We start from the raw sequence: 25,214 nt of genomic DNA, 5'->3' as shown, positions 1-25,214 counted from the left end.
ACGTCTACGTCTAATCACATTTTTCACCAAAATTCACTTGGTTGGTTTTTTTAGAAAAATATTTATACCGTACAACGGCAAAAACTACTAGACACTGGCAAAATTGTCCTCCAATGGACAGCGCCATATTTTTCTAAAAAAAAGCAACATACCTTAAACTTAAAAAATAGTTACTGCTTTTATAGTTGAATAAACAGTCCTTGGAATTAAATCAAGTATTGTAAATAATAAAATAGACAAAAATGCTTTGATCTATTAAATTAATACATTAATCGATTTACTAAACAGATTAATTATTTTGCAATAGGTTCTAGGTTTTCACATCATTAAATGTCTGTGGTCGGGTTAATGGCGTCTTTGTTTACCCTTTCTATAAATTGGATTGACATAAACCATACAACCGTTGTTTTAACGCATTCACTGCCACCGACGCATTATCTATATATGCGTTTTTGGAACTTCCCCCCAGTGCCGCTTCTTCTCCTCTTCATTATTATTCATACATTTTGAACGCACATGTGCGTCGGTGGGACCTGTGGGAGTCAGGTGGCAGTGAATGCGTTAATTTCGTCAACTCTCTATTGATACAAAAGGCAAGCTAAAATTATCAATAGTAATTTGGCATTTGGCTGAATAGTAGGTAACTAATCAATAGCTATTTCGAGAACATATTATTGAGATATTTCTCTTTATATTATCAACTGGTCATGTCAGATCAATACATGGTGAAGAACGAATTTCGGAATAATGAACTAAGTTCGATTCCTAGCCCCATATTTTTTTCGGGTTTTTTTAATGTGTTCTAGTCTGGGTCTGGGCACAAAAAATTCGACTCTAGTTGCAGGTTTTGCAAGTCGATATGAAAGAAAACAAATGATTAATTAATTAAGGTTTTATTAAGCATTCCACTGCACACTCATGAGTAAATCACCACACCACACTGCTGACTTGCAACGTAGCATCAAAAATATATTATTCTTGTTAACCTTACTGAAACCAATATTGGAACCAAACTTGTACATTTCTTCAAATCTTAAATTAACTTGCATCAGCCCAGTTAATCTCTCATATCCACTCACAGAAAGAAAAACAAAAATAAACCCTTGTCTGCGCCATTACAAATTTAAACCAATTATACATACAGTAAATAAAGAATCCTTAGAATTCTACTTCACAATTAAGCTCATAACGCGACAATACCATGTAAAATTCAGTCTAATTACATAATATCATTAAGTGGAAAATAGGATAGAGATACCAAACAATAAAATCAAATTCCACGCTCAACACTTTCACTGTTCATGCTTTACATTACTGCGCTGGAAATGTCTCTAGAGTCTGATAAGTAATGCAAGGAGAGTGAAAGTTTTATAATAGAATATTAAGGGGCTGTTTCACCATCCAATGATTAGTGTTAACTGCCGGTTAAATGTGATGCCGTCTCTATTTGTTTTGTTCGAATAGACAGAGACGGCATCACATTTAACCGTCAGTTAACACTAATCAATGGATGGTGAAACAGCCCCTAAGTCTTTACAAACAATAAAGCGCTTCATTTTATGTCTTACAGCACTCCACCATATAAAACCTTAAGGATCACACGCGTTTGAACTCTTCAGTCGAATCTTTAACTATACTAATATCTAACAATCTATTGGACGACATTACGGGGTATTAAGAAACACTACACTGTCAAAAACAATAGTTCACAACTGTATACGACCCATACAGGTGTCTATGTTTGAGCTAAATAAAAACTGTAAAGGAAAAATTGACGGATGTCAAGAATGAACTTACAAGGGTGAATTTTTTTTTAAGGTTGTAAACCTTGAATTCATGTGTGAGCCAATGCATTAGGTACTGACGTATTAGCTTTGCGCGTATTGCGCATAAGGCAGGCCTCTTCCCGAACATTTTATTCATTCACGAAGAGGCTAAATCAGATATTCATCTAACTATACTAAATATTTAAGCTTAATTCACGCGCGGCATTACACACAGAGTGGAACAATTACAGCGCAGTTGACAACAATTAGATTGCATGTGGCATCCAATATAATAATTAACTATGATTTTTTAATAACTCTAAAATTAATCTATGTTTTTTTATCTACTGCAAGGTTACGAAAATGTGAAACTAAACAAATGTATAGTTAGTATAGTTTGAAATATAATTTGTTGATATTATTGAAGATTCTCAATATCAGATATGATATATTAAAATAATTTAAGATATTAATAAATATTAATTTTAAACTACATCATTATTATAACGAGAGATCGTTTACAATTTTGAGTCTTCGAACAAATGCCCATTAAAAATATATATTTTCATACATCGCTCTATCACATTCACCGAGTAAAATAATAAAATATACACTATAATACCGTGAATCACTTGTCTTGCCATTAGCTGACTAAATGAGGCAAACATCTTCCCAGTGCATTAATAGATGCGTACGTCAAGTTCGATCGTTTTTACCGAATACAAATCAGCAAATCGTCAAAAATGCTTTTTTAGAAATGCTAAAGTGGACCTGCAACTTATAGTGGATTTGTTCTCAGATCAAATTGTCTTAAAAAATGTAACATCAAATGAACTCTTCAGTAGAGTTCCATGCAGTCCACATGGTAAGGTTTGTAAATTGACAAATTATTATTAGGAGTGTTAACTGTACACCAAGTAAACGAGATCTAGAACACTTCCTAAAGCGAGTATTTTTACGGATATCAGACAGATCCTGAACCCTGTAGATTATGACTTACATACAACATATTGTTTTTGACTACCGTTAACTTTAAGAGAACATTCAACAGGTTAAATGAAGTTAATTTCTCTATAAAAGTAATGGTCTTACTCTTATTGTTTAAAAGATAATCAATTAATTATGCGCAGTAAAATGATAATGTATTTTTTTTATTTATTAAGTTTTTTCCGTATCCTGATTATTTTTAGTTCATCACATATTTAGCATAATAATATGTTAAAAAAAAAGTTTTGAATGTATTTTTTATGTGTCACCTAAATGTCACTCGTCATGTTTATGATTTATGAAATTTTACAATTTGATATTTAACAATAAGAATATGAACTAATATTATGCATGAAAAAAAGCTGTCCATTAAAGTTAACGGAAATCAATAAAAAACACGGTGTTTCTCTATTATATAAAGCACAAAGCTGTCTGTTGCAACACTATGTAGTAAATTTCACTGATGTACCAAAGGAAACTTTCCGAAATTGCCGAATTTTTCATATAGGTAAATTTCGGAAACTTCTCACAATTTTGTATGGAGATTGAAACTTTCCGTTTCTTAACTTTAAATTCCCTAAATTTCTTGTGAAAATTTCCGGAAATTTCTGAGAACTTTCCAACTTTTTGGAAACTTTCCGGAACTTGCACATCTGCACACGACATGCACTGTTTAGGCAACGCCAGTGATGAGTAGTATGGTAAAGGTCGGTGGTTATAATAACTGTGAGGTGTTGCATACCTACCTAACTCACGCTACTCCTACTCGCCGCTTTAAACTCGTAACTCATAAACTATGAATTATTTTGTTTTAAAAAAATATCCTATATTGTAGATAAACTATAATTTATAGTTTACCAGTTAATTCGTAGCCCGAATGCTATAGTATAATAGTTAAGCGGCCCGAATGACGGCTCATTCGGGCCGCTTAATACGACCATATGGATATAAAATAATATAAATATCATGGGGCACTTGACACTAATTGACCTAGTCCCAAACTAAGCAAAGTTGTACTATGGAAACTGGGCAACGGATAAACACATTTATATAGATAAATACATACTTAAAAAAAATATTAAACATCCATGACCCGAGAACAAACATTCGTATTATTCATGCAAACTGCCCCGGCCGGGAATCGAACCCGGGACCTCAAGCTTCGTAGTCAGGTTCTCTAACCACTTGGGCATTCCGTCGTCTATGGTAAATGGTTTTTGCTTTTAAAAATCTCAGCCCTGAATACTGAGGCACGAATAACGGATGGTTGAATCATAGAACGTTTAGACCGCTGCAGTCAAACGTCACGATTCTCTAACTAAGGCTAGGTACGCACTATGCAATTAGCCGCACTTTTAGCGTGTCGTCCCTCGCCAAAGTATCGCTTGACATAGAGACGGCGCGCTCAAACCGCACGGTTAGCCGCATAGTGCGTACGTAGCCTTACGATTATCAAGTCTCAACAATTTCGATCAGAGTAGACTCAGTGTCGGTGCTCTTTCGCTATCGTGAAAAGTTGACTCTGAGCTCTCTTGCAACAATCTGGGAGAATAATGTCGAAGCACCCGTATAAATGCTGTATAGTGGCCAGGATGCGAAATATTCAAACAGTGGCCTTTTAAGCGTAGAGTTCAGAGCCCTAGGAGCGTTTGTAAAGTCAGTGTTGGTACTCGCGGTGGATCGCGGCGCGCCGGCGTCAATCGGTGTCGGCGTCCTTGTGCGGCGGAGGGCACCACGGCTGCACGGGCGGCGTCGCCGGCCGCGGCTCGCGCGGCTCGCACTCCGCCGCGTGCGGCTCGATGGACAGGCTGTTGAGGAGGATGTCGAATATTGTGTCCTGGAACGATGACAAATTGGCGTGAGTCTGGTTAAATTTAACAAAAGCTCTGCTGTGACTGCACTTTTCGGCACTTTAAAAATTAAAAATGCATCTTTTTGGTTTCTATTGATTTATTGGTTGTTTAATTAAACGAATCAAAACTATATACGAGTTCACTTAACGCATACACGGCTGGTTATCAGATCTAAGATATCTTCCAGTGTCGCAAATGCACCTGTTTAAATGACTGCTAAACTGCAAACTGCTGAGGGCAAAGTCAAAAGAACGTACACTTATTTTTTATTTGCTAATGTCGTTCGGAACTTGAAACAAAAAAACAGTTTTGCTTTTCTTTCTCATTTTGAATCTTTAAGCCGAGTTTAGACTTGCAAGAAAAATCGTGCAAGTTGCATTACATTGCGATGCAGTAAAGCCAACGGGTTTGTAGTGATCAATCGAGCGCCGCAATGTAATGCAACTTGCACGATTTTTCTTGCAAGTCTAAACTCGGCATTACAAAAACGAAGAAAACCGAAGAGTCTCGATCGATATTAACATTCTGCTTATGCGTATACGCACAGGCAGTGAATGCGTTAAACAATTTATCCACAAGAGGATGGTTCTAAATCTAATTGAGGCAACTGTGTTTTCAACGAATATCCGCAAATAAAACTACGAGTAGATTGAAGTGTCCTTACTCGTTAAGAGGATAATGCAAACTCACGTTATAGTCGAGCATAGAGTCGACGTTGTTTGAGATCTCAGTGGGCGCCGCACACGGCCAGCCGTAGTCAAGCGCTGGCGATGCAACCGCACGCTCCGGCGTGCCCGGCGGACTCAGGAAACAACCCACCGCACCTGCAAACAATAATTATTTATTATGAACCATACTATGAGATGAATTCCGTAGAAAACTATCGTCCTCAACTCTCGATAGCAATAAAAGATAAGGACAAAAGATTTTATCATTATAATTATTAACTTTATATACAAATTATTTTTGTACTGCTTTCTGGTGTGCAATAAAAATATATTTGTATTCTATTGAATTATATTTTTAGGAAGCTGCCTCCTAAAACATATAACCTCTTCACATAAGATGTAACCTCTTCACCTCCACAAAACAAATGAAATGACGTGCTCTGTACGCCACAGAAAAACCAGCGACAAATCAACTTGATTTTTAATTCCAATGCAGAAGGACTAATTTCGAGTTGAATGTTGGTCATGACCGTGGCGTGTGAGCCACTGGCTGTAACAACTGGATGACTGGGGCGGTGAAGAGGTTAAGAGGGCTGGAGCTGTAGCTTCCAACTGGGCCTAATGCGAATTGGAAATTTCACACACACTAAGCATCACAGGTTAAAATTTGTTACAAATCTAACCTATAGAGTCCTGAAATAAATCCTGAACAGTTCACAGTTTCAGAAAAAAGTTATTCGACATGGGTTACCACAAGGCTGCGGGCGGGTATCGATAGCGCGGCGCATCTGTCCGGGGGACAGCGGCGCACGCGGCAGGCGGCGCGCGCGCGGCGCGGCGGCGGGGCGGCGCGCGCGGCTCCCGGTCGGGGTCGGCGGCGCGCCGGGGCTCAGGGGGCTCCGCAGGGGGCCCTCCGGCGCGCCCGCGCTGCACGCCCAGTTGCGCTTTGGAACTTTTGAACCTACAATAAGAAAAAATAACCAACTTAGAAATTTTTAAAAATTCCGAAATTGTCACTTCAAAGTTACAACATATCAAAAAGCCAAAACCAATTTTTATCAAACACGTCTAAAATGGTGAGGCCTGAAAAAATAATAAATAATAATAATAATACTTAAACATCCTGCCAGTTTATTTATTTGCAAGAACTCTGGTGTAGGTATCGTGTAGACTTCTCAGTATGCGACCTCATTCGGAGGATGGTAGCAGGGAGTTACCTGGAGATTCTTAGCACCCCCTGGTCCTCCGTTGCCTCGCCCGCTACCAAGGCCGAGGATAAAGGAGCCGCCAGGGACTGGAGGCCGCGACTAAATTGTACGTTTCACTATGGGGGGAGGGGAAGAGTTGCCATAATCCCCACGTTTGGCAGGCGGCGTGGGGATCGTAGAATTACACTGATAGTATAAGCAGAAGACGCTACTGCCAGTCTTCTGGATTTTCCCTTAGTCGCCTTCTACGACACCCAATGGGATGAGATGGGGGGGGGGAGTTATTCTTGTCCGGACATCCCAGGGACATAGCATCACAGACAGAACTGAACCAAACTCACTATGTTTGGAATGCTTCGGCGTGAGCCCGTTCATCCGCATCAGATTCAACAGCAGCATGTCAGTATGCGCCGCGGTGGAGAGCTGCGGGTCGTTGTCGTGGCGCGTGGCGGCCGGCGCCGGGCCGTCGCTGCCGGCCGGCGTCACGGCGCGCCCGTGCACGGCGCACAGCAGACGGCTGAGGATGTCCGAGCTGTCTTCGCTGCTGGCGCGGGCGCCTTCGATGTCATTCTCGCCTAGGTAAAATAAGTACAATTGAGAAGTGGCGGTTGTACAGTCACCTGCTTTAAGGGCCTCCGCTAACTCAATATGTATAGACCAAAGACCTGCCTTAGGCTCCGTTTCCACCAGAGATGTGCGAGGATCTGTTACAAGGAATGTGTTTCTCATGAACCAATAGAAACGCTTCTTTACCTCGCCTCGCTCCGCTCAGCTGTTTCCACCAGAGACAGAGGCGTCTTTACCTATAGTGCAGGGTGTGTACCTATTCCATTTTGACCACGCGCTTCCTAGATGACGCTAAAGTTATAATAGGGATGTTGACACCACCAATCAATTGACGTACTTTTTATAAGCTGTCAAAACACAATTCTCCCATAGAGTTTGAATGGAAATAGCAACTTATGACGTCACTTGTTCGCACACTCAATCAACTAACTATTTATTTGTTTTAAAGCAACAAAAATCTAATTTTGCAGTTAATCGAAAATTAGTCTGGTTTTCAGGGCTAAAATAAAGCGTTTTTTTACTGGAGTCGTGTCTTCGAATTATTTTTTAATGGTGTCAACATCCCTATTGCACACGGGCGCTACATGGGCTAAAGACGCCTCTGACCAGAGATGTGCTGTGCGAGAAGGTAAATGAAGCATTTGTATTGGTTCATGAAAAACACATTCCCCGCAACACATCCTCTCACTTTTTCGGTGGAAACGCAGCCTTACGCAGCGCTGCTCTATTAGATGATATAAAACAAGCACGCCGTGCACCCGCGTGACTTAGTGGAGGCCCTTATACCTGTCACAGCACAGCATGCTAAAATATCTGACACGTCCTACTGGCCTTAGAAATAGAGTCTGATATCTGATATTTATGCACACTTTGTAGTGCCAGATATGGTGTTGGTGACTGACTCATCTATTTGGCAATAGTTAGCGTGGTGGCCTAGTGGTTTGAACAATAGCCTCCCAGGATCGTGGGTGCAAATTAGAGCTAGCACCTCTTGATTTTTTCAAAATTCATGTGCGAAATTACATTTGAAATTTAAAGGGAAAATAAATGTAATAAAATACAAAAGCATGGGAAAAAAGAGTGTTTCTACTAAACTTAATCGACTATATAAAAATAAAATATACGACATTACTACTCACTGGCTGTTTGTTTGTGTGTTTGGTTTGGAAAGTGGAAGAAAATAAAAGTTTTGTTTTAAGTTACTTCGTTTCTAATTTAATTAAATTTTTAATCCTCTTCACCACTCTCGTTAAATTATCAAAGAGATCGAAAGTCAAAAAATAATTATTTCTTTTAAAGCTTATTCGTATAATATGTTAAGTACTCAGAAGTGGTGAAAAAGTAAACAATTTTTATAACAATAAACTTGAACATAGCTTATTTTGGATTAAACTACTAAAAAAACAAATAATAATAAATATCATAGAAATCATCCATGTAGTGCAGTAATTTTACAACTCAAAATAGATAAAAAATTATACGAGTCGTTACACTGACGATTCTATTGTATATTGTAAATCAGTTTTGGACTAAATAATACTATATTCTAACAACATTTATTTCGTTTTACTCAAAATAATGCAAATATCTACCAAATGCAATATTGTACGTCAATTTAACTAGTTCCTAAGGCAAATCAGGTGTGTGTCATTATTCGACCTGAAACTCATATTTTAGTAATATTAGCAGCGGCTTTAGAAGCATACATATTTCAGGTACTTATCTATGGAATTAGGACACAATTATTCCTGCTCATTAAAAAAGCGCAAGTATAAGGTAAGAAGCAATAAGAATAATTGACTACAATGTATTTAACTACTTATAAATCACAGCAAAATAATATCAATTTTTTTTGTTTAAATTCTTCTACAAAAAAAATCCTTAAATAATCTAAAAATCATTCTGACGCATCTTATTCGATGAATTAATTATTTTTTTAAGTCTGGTCGCTTCATCAACTGTAAGTCCTGACCTGACACATTGTGGTAAAATTGTTTAGTTAGAATTATCGAGAAGAATGGTCCCTTAGGTACCTATAAATAAATGGACTACCGTATGAAAGAGGACGGCTATACCAGTTTTTTCCTATCCTTATATTAAATATCATTTATTAGATGAATCTTTTAAAGGAGCTCTAGAAACAAAGGAATAAAGCGATGTTAGGAAGAACTAGATTCATAAATTTAACTAAATCATAATCAGATTTGGAAAATGTACGCGAGAAAAATTTACCAAGATCAAAACGTAATATGCCTCCTGATACACACTACCATATTTTGGGCAGGAAAAAAAGGTAAATTGACTATAGAAACTATTAGCTTTATTCTGCATAGCACATAGTGACTGTTCACTGTTCTGCTGATAATACTGTGAGCACTATCTAACTTTGGGCTAACCCACACGAATCTTCGATGGTGCGGAGAGTTTTTATGCACGATAGTCTGTTTTTTGATTATGTCTGTTTTATTTATTATACTGTAGCAAACAAATACTTATCAGTTAGAAAACGACTGTAATAAAATGAGAAGTTATCGACACTATCGACGTTTTCAGAAATGGAGCTCAAATTACATATTTGGAAAATTTGACGTTGCAGGTGTTTTCGAGAGATACATTTTGGAAGGAATTATCTTTGTTCTGATTATCTTTTTATACATTTTTAAATTAAAAACAAGTACTCTAGTTTGCATTCTAGTATAGTATAATTACTACCATACTGATTCATGGGACACAATGAGTGGTAGAAATTATAGTGTGTGTCGCTGCGAGATATACATGATGATGTAGGGCGGGTAAATATTCAGCGTTTTGGCGGCGTATTTTATTTTCGTCATTACCGTTTCAGCAATTATTATTAAGAGAGATGATGCTGATGGTTAATTTTTTATGAAAACTAAAGACAACACCGATGCTAAATCTAGCGTGATAAAAATTGTTGCGACTTGTCGTTCCGTTGTGCTGATAAAATAAACGTGTGGTAATGACGTTTAATCGACCGGCCAAAACGCTCGAATATTGCACCCGGGCACAGATGTGTGTAACCGAGCTATCGTGCAAAAGCGGGTTGGGAGGTGTTCAGTTCAGTTAGCATTGTGGTGACAGTATTTGTCGCTAGTCTACTGTGTGTCAGTGTGGGGTCTCTGTGAGTTGTGTGCGGCGTAGGGCGCGTGTCGGCGCGGGCGCGTGTGCCTGTACGCGCAGTACACGCGCCGCGGCCGCTCCGGCCCGCACCAGCTGCACGCGCTGCCCGACGACCCGTCTGGGGAAGCGGGGAGGGGGTGAGGGGGACAAGGCCAGGGGGTAAGGAAATACCGGTCCTAGGATCCAGAGGACGTATTGTCTGACGCGCGGGCGTACGCGATCGTATCGGTTTCTACCAGCGCCGGCTCTAGCCCTTGATCAGGGTAGAGCGAGATGGACTACCCCGCTTCCGCACCTCTCAGACGGGGCCATCATAATTTTATTATGCACTGGAAACTGCGCGACCGCTCTATCCCAGGGCCGGCGCTGCTTTTAACCCCGTCCTATTGTACATACAATACTGTAGGACTGTAGGAAAGAAGTGAAAGCAACCGATTCCGAGGGCATTAGACAATATGGCTTCAGGATCCGTAAGCTAATGCAGCGATAACTAGTGGCTATTCAAATGCGCGTTATTTCGCCGCACTTAAAGCGTCCGCTACATTTCAGCTCCTCTTTGTCCACAATGATCAGAGCTTCAACAACTCAGTTGCGCCAACTTTCAAAAGGATTATAATTTTTTAGATATTGAGTCTACAAAGCACGAATTCAAAAAATTGACTTCTTTAAGCAAATTGGCGACACAATATAGCGGACGCGTTAAGTCTTCAGTTTAGAAAGGATACACCGGTTTGTTGTTTTTTTACAGCAACAACTCTAATGGTGGGTTCCCCTCCGCGCTTCTCCTTTCAGTCTTTGGTCATTGAGACCAAAGATGCGTCAACCATAACAATATATGGTCGCGTATGCTACAAATCGTCACTACTTAAAAAAAAGTCCTATCTCGAAATCTAATTTTTTTTCTGAGAGAACTTACAAATATTTTTTCAAATTGGCGTTATTTTATGGTTTTAGATACGAGATTTTTTCTAACTAGTGCCGAAATATTAGTTTCTTGCTGGTGAATTACATCGATAATTATCTGTTTGATATCAAAAAAGTTGAGTACTTTAGTTCTATAGCAGTAACAAACCAATTTTTCTCACAGACAAAAGCATGTACGTGCATCTATTTTCTTAAGGGGCTTCTAAACAGGCTAACATTTTCACTGCAATTTGTGGCCGACCATTATTTGCATCTTGCTTTTGCGTACGGTGCCAGAGAAGGACGGCCGTAGTTGCCGGCCACAAATTGCAGTAAAAATGGCCTGTTTAGAAGCTCCTTTAATTCCACTCAGTAATCATTGCACTGGGTCTATGGTCGCAATCGTTAAATGGCATGGCCATGTTCTTACCTTGAGCGGTCAAATCAATACGAAGTTTGATGGAGAACATTTAGAAAACAGAAGCACTGTATTAACCTTGCTTAGTGTCTGTAGTAACGTTAGAGACTGTTACTTAAAAAGGACGCGCGAAAAGGAACCGGGGTGTCATGAGAGTTGTTCACGTTGTAAATATAAACTGAAGGGAGGTATTTAGGAGGAAATGGCGGAAATACATGCAAGGAAACAACGCAACGGGCGGTGGGCGGATCCGCAGATATTCCTCTCAGACAGACACACTAATGTATGACCAAAAACTTGGTATCAATCTAATGTTTTAAACTATCGCAATTTTTTGAGATAAATATAAGCTAATCCACTCCTGGACTTATTCTACTCGGTCTACTAGTGATTGGCCGCTGAAATATCGACTGCCGCAACGTACAGTACCAAATCTGCAAATTTTCGTTTTTTTTATTGTGCCATTCGTAAGCGAATTAAATGTATCAAATTTAAATTGGCCTCCTATAAATAACGTATGTTATAACATATATATAACATATATATAAAAACAACATACGTTATTTATAGGAAAACGAGCATGCGGGTCACCTGATGGGAAGCAATCACCGCCGCCCATGGACACCTGTCAACACGAGGGGTGTCACAGGTGCGTTGCTGGCCCTTTGAGCGACTGATAACCTTGTTTTTTAAAGATCCCTAAGTTAGTTAGTTAGTAGTTTCGATAATGTAGGTTGCCACAGTCGATATAATAAAAACGTCGAGGTACTTTTAGTAATGTATCACCGCGATTAGTCTTGCCGGGACTTAAGACGGGGTCCGCAGTGGCGTGCAGTGGGGATCCTGACTTTTCGCCGAAAATATTTTTCCCAAAGATTCATTTCCCAACTATTTCATATGGACGATTTTTTTTCTGAATCTGTAAGTTATTCAGGGCATCATGTCAGCCGAAAGACGTCCACTGCTGGACATAGGCCTCCCCCAAGGCTCTCCACTCAGACCGGTCTTGTGCTTTTCGGATCCACCGCGATCCCGCGATCTTAACCTTAACCAGGTCGTCGCTCCATCTTGTTGGAGGCCTACCGACAGCATTCAGGGCATATTTTAGGACTATCCTGTAGAACCTTATACCTAGTACCATCCACGAAGAAGCGTGATTTTGTCAAAATTAGACATTAATGACATTGTAATAAGAACCACGGCACGCGTCATCGTGAATGACTATCTATAGGCTAGTTTTACAATCCTGATATACACATAGTTTGAAGAAAAAATGATTCGTCCATATGAAACAGTTGGGAAATTAATCATTACCACTACACGCCCGCCTAAGTCCTTGATATAGTGTTGGTACTAATCTGCCCTTTCTACGCCTTCCAAGGTCTGCGCCGTTGGCATTCGTTACGGCAGTGTACACGCCCGCATTGGTAAGAGGTCACTCACCTGACATGGTCTCGTCATCGACATCGTTCTCCTCGTTAGAGTTTTCGTCAGCGTGGCACGGCCCGGTCTCGTCGGCGAACACTTCCAGTTCGCTGAACATCAGATCCTGGAAGAATTCATAATGTCAACGGTGCCCTTGATTAAATATTCCGAAATCACGTTTATCACATGTATTTCCTTTTCGATGTAAAGAATAGACAGACTGTCTCCCTTCAGAACGACACTCCTTACACACTTGTACCTGTCCCTTCTTCACAAATCTTGGTCAGTGACCTCTTCTTTCTTCGGGGGTTACTGAGTCACCAAACATGCTCCATTTACCCAAAGTCAACACCCCTAATTTAAGATTTAAGAGTAAAGATACCAAAGTAAAGTTTGAAAGTGCTAATAAAAAAAAACGGCGTAGCAGAAAAGTCAATAAAGAAACTGAATTAGTTTCAAAACTAGCAGAAACCAATTCATAAAATAAAAGAAAGAAAGGTTGGGATAGACAAGGACACATTTATCCCTTTCCACTCACCATCAAAGCTTTGACATCAACCGGCTAACAAAATTTTGCGTGAAAAGAACAAACATTGCAATAATTCTCTTCAATAATTACAAATTACAAAACATGAGCAAAATACACAAAAATCGCTTTATATTGTTATATTACACACACCCTTTCTTTCTTCCGAACGGTTATAATCTCTTTGTAACATCTGTAACCATACATTGTGGAAAAGCAATAAAATATTGAGTATTGTAGATAAAACGGAAGTATTACTAAATATAAATGAATTGGCTATTATCAATTATACATATTTCGCACACTGTAAAGCTACTGCCTAGTGCTTACTTCTTTTTTTTAAGTCTGATCTCACTCGAAATACGACGGCACCCGAAAAAATCAATCAATTATTGTATTAAATGAGTGACATTTTCATATCCATTAATATGGAAGTTGTATCAAATATCAAAATTAAAAATGCACGGCTGTAGTGCATGATGGGTACTGGAGCTAATTGAGAGAGCACTGTAATTTTGGTTTTCCATTGTATTTTATCGGAATGGAAAACCATTATGAACTGTATCTTGCGTAGAGAAACCGACAAGTATTGTGGCATATTTCGTACACCTATGACATGAAAGGTAGTATACTCACGCCGGCATCGCTGCTAGACTCTGAAGCCAGCGTGGGGTGGGCGGGCGCGGGGCTTTCGCGCGCGGCCGCAGGGGGCTCGGCCTGCGGCTCGGGCTTCGCTGCCAACTCTGGAGAGGACAGGGACGCTGCAAGCGCCACGCCCGCCGCCGGCGCCTCCGCCACCGGCACGCTCGCCACTGCTGCACGAATAACCAAATAATATTGTAACACAATTCAATCAAATAAACTTCAACTACACTAACAAATGTTTTTTTTTTTTCCTTACTGTACTTTTAGTTGATTTTACTTGCATTGTCGTCCACACTATATTTCCATATCAAATTTTAAGTTGATGCCACTACCCATTGAAAACTCAATCCTGGCTGGGGCTGGACCACGTGAAGTTTACAACTATATTATTGTATTGTATCCCGGATTGATGCCTCAGGTCAACCGAAATAAGTGGTTGGAAAAAGGTTTACAATGAAACTGTAAACAATTTCTTTGTTCGCGCGACCTTACATAGCTACGTCTATGCACACACTGTAATAATAACTTACAAATATCACAACCTATTACCACCACTATACTACGCTGACCCGTTTCGAACTCAACTAGAGTTCATCCTCAGAGCAACGGTGAGTTGTGTTGTGAATCATGCAAACCTGTGAGCGCGCCGTCCTTAGCGGGCACGTGGTGCGGCTTGTCCTGGCGCGCCAGCTTGCTGGGCATGCGGCTGGGCGCGCTGGCCGCGCTCAGCAGCGTGTGCAGGCTCACCAGCGCCATGTTGTCAGACCCGCCCATGTGCAACGAGTTCGCTGACCTGGGGACAGTACCACACACCTCTATCGTACAATACAGATACACCACCAAACAACTCAGGTACTTTGTACGGATGTCAAGACAAAATTCTTCCGTACACTTTACATGGAATATGTGTTGACTATTATTATTCTTTTAAAGCAACTAAAAATCTGCGGTTAGTTAAAAATAAATCTAAGGCATTATAATGTAATGGTGAAAGAATTTTTGAAATCGATCCAGTACTTTTTGAGTTTATTCGTAGCAAACATCCAAAAATCCAAATCTTTCCTCTTTATAATATTAGTATAGATAAAATAGTGTCCTATGATAACGTAGGCTTACCGCGAGGTGGAGGGCAGATTGGCGGGCGCCAGGCGTCGCTCCAGCGCGTAGTCTCCGTAGGCGCACGCGCCCGCCGTCGCCACGTCGTTGTTGCGGGACTCCTCGAACAGGCCCGTCGTTAGACCTGAACAATACCACTCCATGTAATTATTGACTCTCTTTGTTTACTGGAAATATAGTAGCCGCCGGAGAGATACGGCTGACTTATTGTATACTCTCCTAATCCCGACTGTTTAAATCTTATTTTTCGACAAATATACAAATATACAAAAAAAAACCGTTTGGACCAAGACAATGTCGTTTGGGCCAAGTACAGTCACCAGCATTAATATCTGCCACAGCGGAGCGTGCAAAAATATCTGACACGTCCTTCCGGCCCTAGAAATAGACTCGTATCAGCAGATATTTATGCACGCTTGTTGTGTCAGATATTGGTGCTGGTGACTATATGATTTTTTGTCTAGGTCTTAATTCATTTTATTCTGCTTTCATTACAAACTTATTTATTGTTATGTTTGAGTATAGAGTACGGTCGCCAAGCAGTAAGAATTTCGTACAATGGCCTTTCACTGTGTGTCTCTGTCGCTCGCGCGTAAATATTTACCGTCGCACTCGCACACATGAATTTGTACGAATGCGACGTCAAATATTCACGCGCGAGTGACAGAGACAAGTAGTAAAGGTCATTGCGCGAAATTCTTCCTGCTCGGCGACTTTACTTTAGCAATGGCGTAGGCTTCATACAGCTCGATTCCTGCCGGCTCGCCTAATTTTTTTTGCCTAAATCGCCGTTGTCTCACCTGTAGCTTCCTAACGCCGCGCTGAGTTATGGTGACATATAGTTTCAATTTCATAAAACAAATAAGCATAATCCCTACTAATCCCTACTAATATTATAAATGCGAAAGTAACTCTGTCTGTCTGTCTGTCTGTCTGTCTGTCTGTCTGTTACGCTTTCACGTCGAAACCACTGAACCGATTTTGATGAAATTTGGTATATAGATATTTTGAACCCCAAGGATCAACATAGGATACCTTTTATTCCGGTAGAGGGCGCCACCGCGCGATAACCTAGATCCGCGCAGACGAAGTCGCGGGTTTAAGCTAGTAATCTAATATTTTTCGTGTTGTTTCTTTTTCTCATTTAATTCACGAGACAAAACAAATACTATTGGACTTGTAAGCTTTGAGAAGCAGGGCCGCAGGAGGTTAGAGATACCTGGGCTCAGCAGGCGCGGGCCGCTGCCGCTGCCGCTGCCGGCGGCGTGAGGCGCGTACTTCCACTGCGCGCCGAACAGCAGCGGGTCGCTGCCGTCGCCGTCCACGGGGTTGTTCTGCGCGGGGTTGTCGTCGCCCGGCGCCGGCGCGCGCGTCGCCGCCATCGAGTTGCGAGACATCTCGAGGGAGAGACGCTGAAGCAGAACACAACATTACCACAATTACCTAGTTTCCTTATAAAAAAACTTATCACTCCGTCAATTTGATTATCAGTTTTTTTTTATTAGCCTGTAATGTCCATGTCCCGCAATTGGGCAAAGGCCTCTCCATTTCTCACCCTATCTGCACTTAGGGTAAATCGTCAATTACTGGCCACCGTTCAATAACACACTACCTCACTAGTCAGTCAAGTTTAGAAGGTGTCAATTACTGGCCACCCTTCAATAACTGGCCACCTTATACTAAAATGAAGTCTGGTCACCTATACTATAAAATAGAATTCGTTTTACAACCTTTTATTTAGTTTCACCTGTCCCGTTGTCTGTCTGTCTGTCTGTCTGTAATCAAATCTTGCAAGTTAAATTTGACAACTTCCAGTAGTCAGTTTGACTTGAAATTTGGAATACTTATGTAAATCGCGTGACACCGTAAGAAATGTGATGCCGTCTCCCGTCTCTGTTTGATTTGTTCGAATAGACTGCGACGGCATCACATTTATCCGTCAAATAAAATTATCAATGGGGAGTGAAAGAGAGTGAATTGTTTCGTGTGGTAGGGTTGCACTGAAAATCAGCAGTCTATGGACATCCGAACCTTCGTGGTAAATAATGAATCAAACTAAATCAACAGCACCCTAACTACATTCGCGCAGAGGTTCGACTATCAGTACATGAATCATTGCAGTATGGTTCATGTACTGACTAAAGTGTAGCGTTACTAACACTAGAATTAAACTTTATGCATTACTAATAATGTTGGTCGAAAAAAAAATATTTTTATTGTTATTAAATCAATGCCTGTCATACCCATACCTCTTTGAGATCATTGATTTGCAGTATGTGCTGGTTACGCATAGTGATAAGTTGGTTGATATACCACTGCTGATCGCGACAGCGCTGGTAGAACGTCGGGGGTCGGACTTGGAACCTAGTGGCAAACACATTTGAAATATTTGAATATAAACTATGAGGAAAAATATCAGGGTTTTTTTTGTAAAGTCAGCGTCAATATAAGCAAGCGGCCAAGGTGCTCGATGGACAAACATGTAATTTTAGCTCTTTACCACATACCTGAGTATTAGAGTGTCAGTATCGGGATTCAAATAGCCTTCACTGGCCAGCAAGTCGAGCCGAAAGAAACGGTTGTAGCCCCAACACTCGCCAACCTCGAAGTCGGACGCGAACTCCCGGACGATGTTCTTGGAGGGATCGCGGGACACTTGGTGCAGCATCTCCACTCGGTACTCGTATCTGAGATACAAAGATTTGCTCATACCGCGCGATATTATTGGGAAAATTGTGATAGGGTAAATCGAAAATTACTGGCCACCTTTCAATAACTCGCCACCACCTTTTAAGAACCGGCCACCTTATACTAAAAATGAATTCTATTTATAGGTGACCAGAATTCATTTTAGTATAAGGCGGCCAGTTATTGGAAGGGTAGCCAGTATTGACACCTTATACTAAAAATTACTCTGTTTATACTAGGTGACTAGAATTAATTTATAGTGTAAGGTGGCCAGTAATTGACAATTGATCCTACATTGCGGACGCGGGGTTTATGGATTTACAAGTGATCGTTCGAACGCGGCAATGTACCGCAACTCAATATTAAAAGTGCTAATTTGGTTTTAAGTTTTAACTGCTTTAGTATAGGATCGTTACCAAGCATGACCTAGATAAAAACAGGTGAAATAAGTATGTTTGCACCATTTTTTTGTTTTTGCCACTTCCGCATCCCGACAACGAATCTACAAAAGCCGACAGAAAAAGCTGTGTCGATACAATAAGAGCCATAATAAAAACGTCGACGCGTCGATGCCTTTTTAGCTCTTATTGTATGGACATAAAGCTTCTTTCTATCGACTTTTGCGGATTCCGCGTCGATAGATAACGGGAGACCCTTACATAATGAAAATAACGTATCCTATTTCCATGAATGAATCACAACATAAACTAAGCGATTTTCATTACACAATCCATCGACATTTCAACAAACATGCAAACTCAAAAACGTAGTATCGACGATTTTAGTTTGACACGGAGGACAATCGCCATGCATGGTCGCTCCGATATATCTGATGGCGCCTGGACAATGCATGAAGCTTGTAGCGAATCTGATGAAATATGAACAAGCAAGACGCAAGCAAAATTTTGCTTTCGCGAGTAAACTTACCTCTGGCCTAACCTTAGAGTCGTAAAACCATTGCTTGCAGCAATAAAAAATATCGTCGTATTAAAATATTTCATTCATAAATCACACATAACTTTTGTAAGAAAGCCAATAGTCAAACTTCAAGACAAAGCATCAGAATTATAAGCCTACCAGACAAATCCAAACATAGCAAACTACCGACAAGATAACCATTTCATTGTATGTTTACTTAAAAATAAGGGTGTGCGACAGGGTAGTTGGCGCTAGTATCGGATTACTCGCAGTAGTTCCTTTAGTTCTTTTCTTCCTACTAATAATTCTCCTTTTTTGTTTTCACATAGGCGAAATATCGCTAGATGGCGTTAATATCGTGAGGTTCGTTTGACGTTTGCTTGCGATTGGCTCATTTAGCTATTGAACCAATCACGAGCAAACGCCATCTATCGGTATTTGGCCTGTCGAAAACCGTCATTGTCCTGTTTTGTCTGCCGAAGGTACTAGTGCGAATAAAATTATCCCTAATATCGCGAGGTTCGCTTGTCAATTTTGGCATTAGCAGCACGTGTGTCATTGGTTATACAACTAAATGAGCCAATCGCAAGCGAGGCTGTGACGTCAAACAGACAGATATTTCGCTTTCAAGAAACTCTCATTACAATGTTTATAAAATACTAGCTTATGCCCGCGACTTCGTCTGCGCGGACCTGGGGTATCGCGTGGTGGTGCCCTCTACCAGAATAAAAGGTATTCTATGTTGATCCTTGGGGTTCAAACTACCTATGTACCAAATTTCATCAAAATCGGTTCAGTGGTTTCGACGTGAAAGGGTAACAGACAGACAGACAGACAGACAGAGTTACTTTCGCATTTATAATATTAGTAGGGATTGCTTGTCGAATTCAACAATATAGATTGCTATCCTACAGGTCCTGACTTTAGAAGAGCCACTGATGTCGGGTTTAACGTGCATTTAAGATCAATATCAATCGCCTATCACAGGGCTGTCTTAAAGTCGGCCCGCGCCCATGAGACCACTCAAATGTGTGGGACTGAGCGAACCACATTGCTTCTTATAATTGCATCTGTCATAACTCATAATTTTACATGCCATGCCAACGTTTGCCATACAATATATAAATCCGTACTTTTTACAGGATTTTTTGAAATATCATTTTATTAAATACAGTATGTTAGGTTACTTTATGTATGGTTACTTTATTAGCCATTCTGAAGACAATACTGTTTCAGAAATTAATTAATATAATAATATGACAAATAAAAATTATGAAAAACTATTTTATAGCAAATGATATTTGGGCAAATGATAGTCAACCTAAAATCAATCTTTTTCCCTTGAACCTTGATGATAGATATAATTTATCATTTACAAAGGTCCGTTAGATCCATATCGATTTAAACAGCAACCCGTGAACTCCAACTTGGCCAGCCCCGTCCAAACGCAGCTACCAGGCTCCCATAACTCACTTAGAGGTCTCTGGCAATCCGGCACTCAGCTCCAAGAACACTGACAGATAGTTGCCGCGCACGACGCCGTTGCCATCCGGGTAGACTTTCAGCCGCCAACAGAGACCATTGACGTGAAGCGGGGCCGAGTACACCGGCGCCGCGGCGTGTTGAAGCTGTGTGAAGTTCGTCAGTGGAAACGTACTGCTGTCGTAGCTTGGGACGATCTCACTGTTCAACACAAATAAACTGTACCGGACTTATTATGCGCGTGAGAAAACTGGCCAAATAAAAATGTGGTGTCGGCTGAATTAGCGGACCTCGCAGCTTCGGTTATTACCTTCAAAATTGTGGTGACATTTATAAATATGTATGGCATAATCAATAATTGTTCTTTACTGTTTTCGTTAAAATTTAAGTTGCGAGCGTACGAGATGTTAATAAAGCGGACCATAAGGTAAACTGCCAATTGATGCAAAAAACCATTCCATTCACATTATTTATGTATGACTTTGAAGCCTGTGCTTTGTTTCGTTCAAATATATTCAAATGAATTATTAGAGTGTTAAAATACTAACAACAATAGGCAGTCTATCTTTAAAAAATCACAAATCTGAGAACAAACAAAAGTATGGATGAATATTACATGAAAATGGAGAACCTTGCATTCAATGGCCACCCTTTTGATAATTTCCAAAGTTTAAACAAGTGGGTCAATCAATCTATACTTATTAATAACATAAGTATGACAGTTACTCTATCTGCCATTTGAGTATGTTATCATGGAGTTACTCTATCTGCCATCATGGCTGAACTAAAAACTATTTTTTTTATTTTTTTTTATTTTACTAAAACACGATAAAATTTTAATGGGAGGAACTTAAATTCCAGAACCAATGAAGATACAAGTAAAAGTATTTTTTTTCTTTGAACCTTTGAATATTCAATATTGTGAATAAATCCAGAAAAGGCACTGGCTCTTAAACATTTGATATATTTATGGAAAATGACATAATATTAAATCCTATTAGACCAAAACAATTAGGGAAATAAAAGAACCTTCTTTCAATAAGGTAACAATAATGATTAATTTCTCGTTTACTTGGTCAATATATAAAAATTCTGAATTTCTAGAGCTTTACAAACTTACCTATGGAAATCTGCTGGTACTGGAGCAGTAACAAAACTGGCCATCGGCTTTTTGCGGACCTGGTGAATCATTTTGGACAAGTCGCTACTCTTGGCTATTAGTTCAGATCTGTAAGACATAAAAACATCCAGTCAGTTATTCTTCTTTTTTAGGGTTCCATAGCCAAAGCCTACTCTAGCCTCGCTTCTGTCTGCCTGTCTGTGCGTGTCTTTGTAATTTATAAACAGAGTGTGTATTAATATGGCAGCTAATAAGAACCAATAACAAAGTAAATCAAAAAAATTGGACTAATTGGTTGACTAGTTTTTTTTTACATTTTTCGGTAATCTAATTTCAATGGACTCATTATGTGTAACCTAATAGCAGAGAAATTCCGTGACTATCTTCTGTCGTCACAATCACTTAGGAACGAGGAAATCTGGTAGTTTAAGTCATTATGGTATCACAAGCCACATTCTAGATCAATATTATAAACATATTTTACCATTATGTGATGTAAGGTCCCACAAACTAGCATTTCATTGCATTGCTTTTAGGTTTACGCTAGCTAATACTCAGCAGATATTACATATATACAGTAGAAGTTTGTTGCCAGTATCAGTCACCTAGATTACATTCCCCACATGCCGCCAAAAATAGTAGTAAAACTTTACAATATCCAGTTTACTAACCTAGTACTGGCATGTAACTGGTGCTCTATTTCCTGGAGCAAATGCTCCAGCTGCTCCGTCTCCTGGGTGAGGCTATTCTTCTGGCCCATGAGAGTGAGGAGTTTAGCCTTCAGAGCGGAGTCCAGGCGGGATATCATCAGCTCAACAGCATTGCGGATCTCGCGAACACGCTCATCTTTGGCAGCGCGAACCGATTCCACATTGCGTTCCTGAAAATTACATATGTATGTGTTAAAATCAGCTAGACAGTATAATTATTAGAACTGTTATGGCTTTAAAAGTCTGTTACATTAAGCAAATGAAAGCTGGTGAGTACATTAAATGTTCAGGGCTAATAAAAGTACTGCAGTTTCCATAAAGGCCCACAGTAATAATGCTCAGGCCCAACCATAATAATAATAATGTTCTTTTACATTTAAATGGAACCCATTTTCATTGTTGACCAGTCTGACCAGATAATTGTGACATCCAATGTTTTTTTAATGACAATGTAGCTAAGTTCATTTAATGTAGTAATAAAAATTTATACATTTTGTTGGAAGCTTTCACGGGCGGGCAAGATGCTAGCAATTTTTTTTATTTAATTTTAAAGACCTTGAAAATAAAGCATGATGCCTAAGTACAATAATTACCCCATCGTTTAGAAACGCGTGAAACACGAAATCTGCGATGGACAAGGTTGCAGCAAACCTTTCACATCATTACCAAATGGCATTGTATCATTTTAGCATGCATAGCACACTGCAGTGTGCATTCACCATTTCTAAGGAGGTCAATGGGTCGGTGAGAGCAGCTGTACCAATGGTTTTTGTACAAAGGATTTGGGCAAAAAATGTAGACCATTTGGTGACAGTTTTGCAAATGTGAAGATTTAATTTTCAAGTATAAGTGGAGTTGCTATAGCATCTAAAGAAGTTCCAAATAATCCAAATTTTAGGTTTTTGTCTGCTTCATTACTGCTTTATTACTACTTAAAATTTGATCAAAAATATCTGAATATGACTCTATTGTTAATGGTGTAGAAGTGTGTTCAGATACAATATATTTCAAGTCATAAACCACCATCATCCACTCCAATTAAAGTCTCCAATACCAGGAAAAAGCTGAATATTTTCAAACTGAAACTACCAAATTTTCAGATTAATTTGTTTACTTGTACAACACCCATTCATGCTTTATTTATAAGGCAGCGGGCAGGGTTGGTATTAAAGAAGGAGACCTGATGTTCAGCTAATTGTTATGACGCAGGAGAGCAATAGACTAATAAGGGCTGATAATGGATTGCTTACCACATCCTGCACCAAACTAATGAGCTCCATCAATCTCCGTCTTAGCTGTGACACCTCATCCCGGATCTGTGTGACATGTTGCTCATAGACCTCTTCCAGTGGCTTGAAGGTGTGCCCTGAGTGGGTCCCGCCCCAGAGCGCACACTGATGGCAGATGCAACGTCGACATGTCCAACAGTACACCGTCAGCTTCTCTTGATGGGTTGGGCACCTGTTTAAAATATAACATTGGTATTAAAAACTGACTTAATACTTATTCTGCACCACAAAGCATGTCAACAAAGTAAAAAGCTAAAAATAATGACTGTAAACAGCGATAGGCATCAGTAGGGGGACTATTCTCCAATTAGACAATTTATTTTACCTATATTATATAGCATGATTGACTCCAATTTGTTCTTATTATTGAAATCTTCTATTTACTTTAGCAGAAAACTTCAATTAAAAATAATTAATCACGAAAAAACACAAAAATGACCTAACTAAACAACACACACACTAAAATGACACTACAGACTAAATTAACACAAAGTAATAAACAGATTGCAAATTTTAAAGGTTTTTAAGCACTTGATACCACCAAATTTAAAATAATATAGCAACCTATCAAATTACCTGTCTCTAAAGCTCTCCCGCTGGGTGGCAGAGTTAGTCTGTTGCATGGTCTCGATCTGCTGCGTCACCTCCTCGACCCAGCGGCAGTTGACCAGCTCGTGAAGGTGCAGCGAGGCCCGGCAGTGCGGGCACTGCGACCGCTGCTCTGTCAGCCAGCGCCGCACGCACGCATAGCAACATAACTTCGAGCAGTGCGGACACAGATGCGCATCCACCAGCTTCTCCATACAGATGAAGCATCGAAACACCTCCGCCAACGTCTAAAATCAAAACATGTTTCACAAACCACAATTCCTAACTGTTCATCCAAATGTAGGCCAAAGTTTACCTCCACGATCTGCTCCTCGCCATTTCCATTCCCTTTGTCTCCTCTCGAGGCCATATTTTAAGGATTCCCTTTCCTTATGTCGGATCCGAACGGGTAATCACCATAATTTAGACATACTTTATTCTCTTGTTCGAAAAAACCAATTAGACATTTCGCAATTCGATCGTCAACGAGTTCGTACGATACGATACGAAACTAACCGAGAAACAACCAACCACAACCAACCACTTCCGTGTTCGAATCCCAATCGAATCAAAATAAAAACAAAAAGTTTGTATTGCCAGCTGACATAAGATCCTTTCCCCGCAATATTCTGAATAAAGGCGTCACCTTCAATTTAATTTAATTAACAGTAAAAACGAAATTAAACAACAACCAATGACATTACATATAAACGGTAGGCGACAGACAGGCTAGCAACCTGTGTCACTATTGTACTGTTTTTGTCAAACTTAAAGCCTAAAATTGATAAAAGTGGCTCCGAAGTGGTAACGTTTCGTTCGTGTGCTCTACCTACCCCATTTGGGGAATACTACAGGCGTGATGTTTGTGTGTTTGTGAGTGTATTCGGTTCTTGAAGTTGTTGACGCGTATGAATACCTAGGACAAACCGTCCAATTATCATAGGTAAGTCGACGAGGTGAGGTCAATCGTCCATTTCAACTTGGATGGGTACGGTTTGAACAACTCCACGATGTCTTTCCGTCCAAAATCCCTCAGTGCCTTAAGGTGAAAGACACGAAAGTTATTATTATGTGTGTTGCCAGTGATGATATATGGATCCGAGATGCGGTGCTTCACTATAGAACTTATAAATAGGCTCAGAGATGCTCAGTGAGCTATAGAGGGAGGTTATGATGCATGAAGTTTCTCTACGGGA

At 39.9% G+C, this 25,214-nt stretch overlaps 1 protein-coding gene across 3 annotated transcripts; it reads right to left on the bottom strand.

The window, feature by feature from the left end:
• Positions 1-877: 877 nt before the first annotated feature.
• LOC141428303 (E3 ubiquitin-protein ligase TRIM37-like) lies at positions 878-24,708 on the bottom strand. Of its 3 annotated transcripts, none has more exons than XM_074088225.1 (17): positions 24,335-24,708; positions 24,007-24,266; positions 23,392-23,602; positions 22,103-22,311; positions 21,432-21,539; positions 20,303-20,530; positions 17,731-17,910; positions 17,473-17,587; positions 16,443-16,635; positions 15,224-15,347; positions 14,743-14,900; positions 14,099-14,277; positions 12,955-13,060; positions 6,824-7,057; positions 6,026-6,235; positions 5,297-5,430; positions 878-4,590 (listed from the first exon to the last, which is right to left on the bottom strand). In XM_074088225.1, exons 1-17 carry the CDS (start codon positions 24,386-24,388, stop codon positions 4,450-4,452), a joined length of 2,844 nt encoding a protein of 947 aa, XP_073944326.1. In that variant the 5' UTR covers positions 24,389-24,708; the 3' UTR covers positions 878-4,449. The 3 variants fall into 3 exon arrangements, with proteins under 3 accessions (XP_073944326.1, XP_073944328.1, XP_073944329.1); XM_074088227.1 differs by having other exon boundaries at positions 20,303-20,512; positions 24,335-24,704; XM_074088228.1 differs by lacking the exons at positions 878-4,590; positions 5,297-5,430; positions 6,026-6,235; positions 6,824-7,057 and adding an exon at positions 7,086-10,308 and having other exon boundaries at positions 24,335-24,690.
• Between the last annotated feature and the right edge of the window lie 506 nt (positions 24,709-25,214).

Source organism: Choristoneura fumiferana, chromosome 5 (genome assembly GCF_025370935.1).
Source record: "Choristoneura fumiferana chromosome 5, NRCan_CFum_1, whole genome shotgun sequence".
NCBI classification, from domain to species: domain Eukaryota; kingdom Metazoa; phylum Arthropoda; class Insecta; order Lepidoptera; family Tortricidae; genus Choristoneura; species Choristoneura fumiferana.
The sequence above is the reverse complement of the archived record's forward strand: the minus strand, read 5'-3'. Positions and strand labels throughout refer to the sequence as shown.

Bases quoted from the DNA above. Each gene is read 5' to 3' on its own strand.
- LOC141428303 (XM_074088225.1), bottom strand. From the start codon at position 24,388: ATGGCCTCGAGAGGAGACAAAGGGAATGGAAATGGCGAGGAGCAGATC. The intron at 20,531-21,431 runs GTAAGTTTGTAA...AGTCCGGTACAG, and splicing joins GTACCAGCAGATTTCCATAG to TTTATTTGTGTTGAACAGTG. The intron at 4,591-5,296 runs GTGAGTTTGCAT...TCATCGTTCCAG, and splicing joins ACTCTATGCTCGACTATAAC to GACACAATATTCGACATCCT.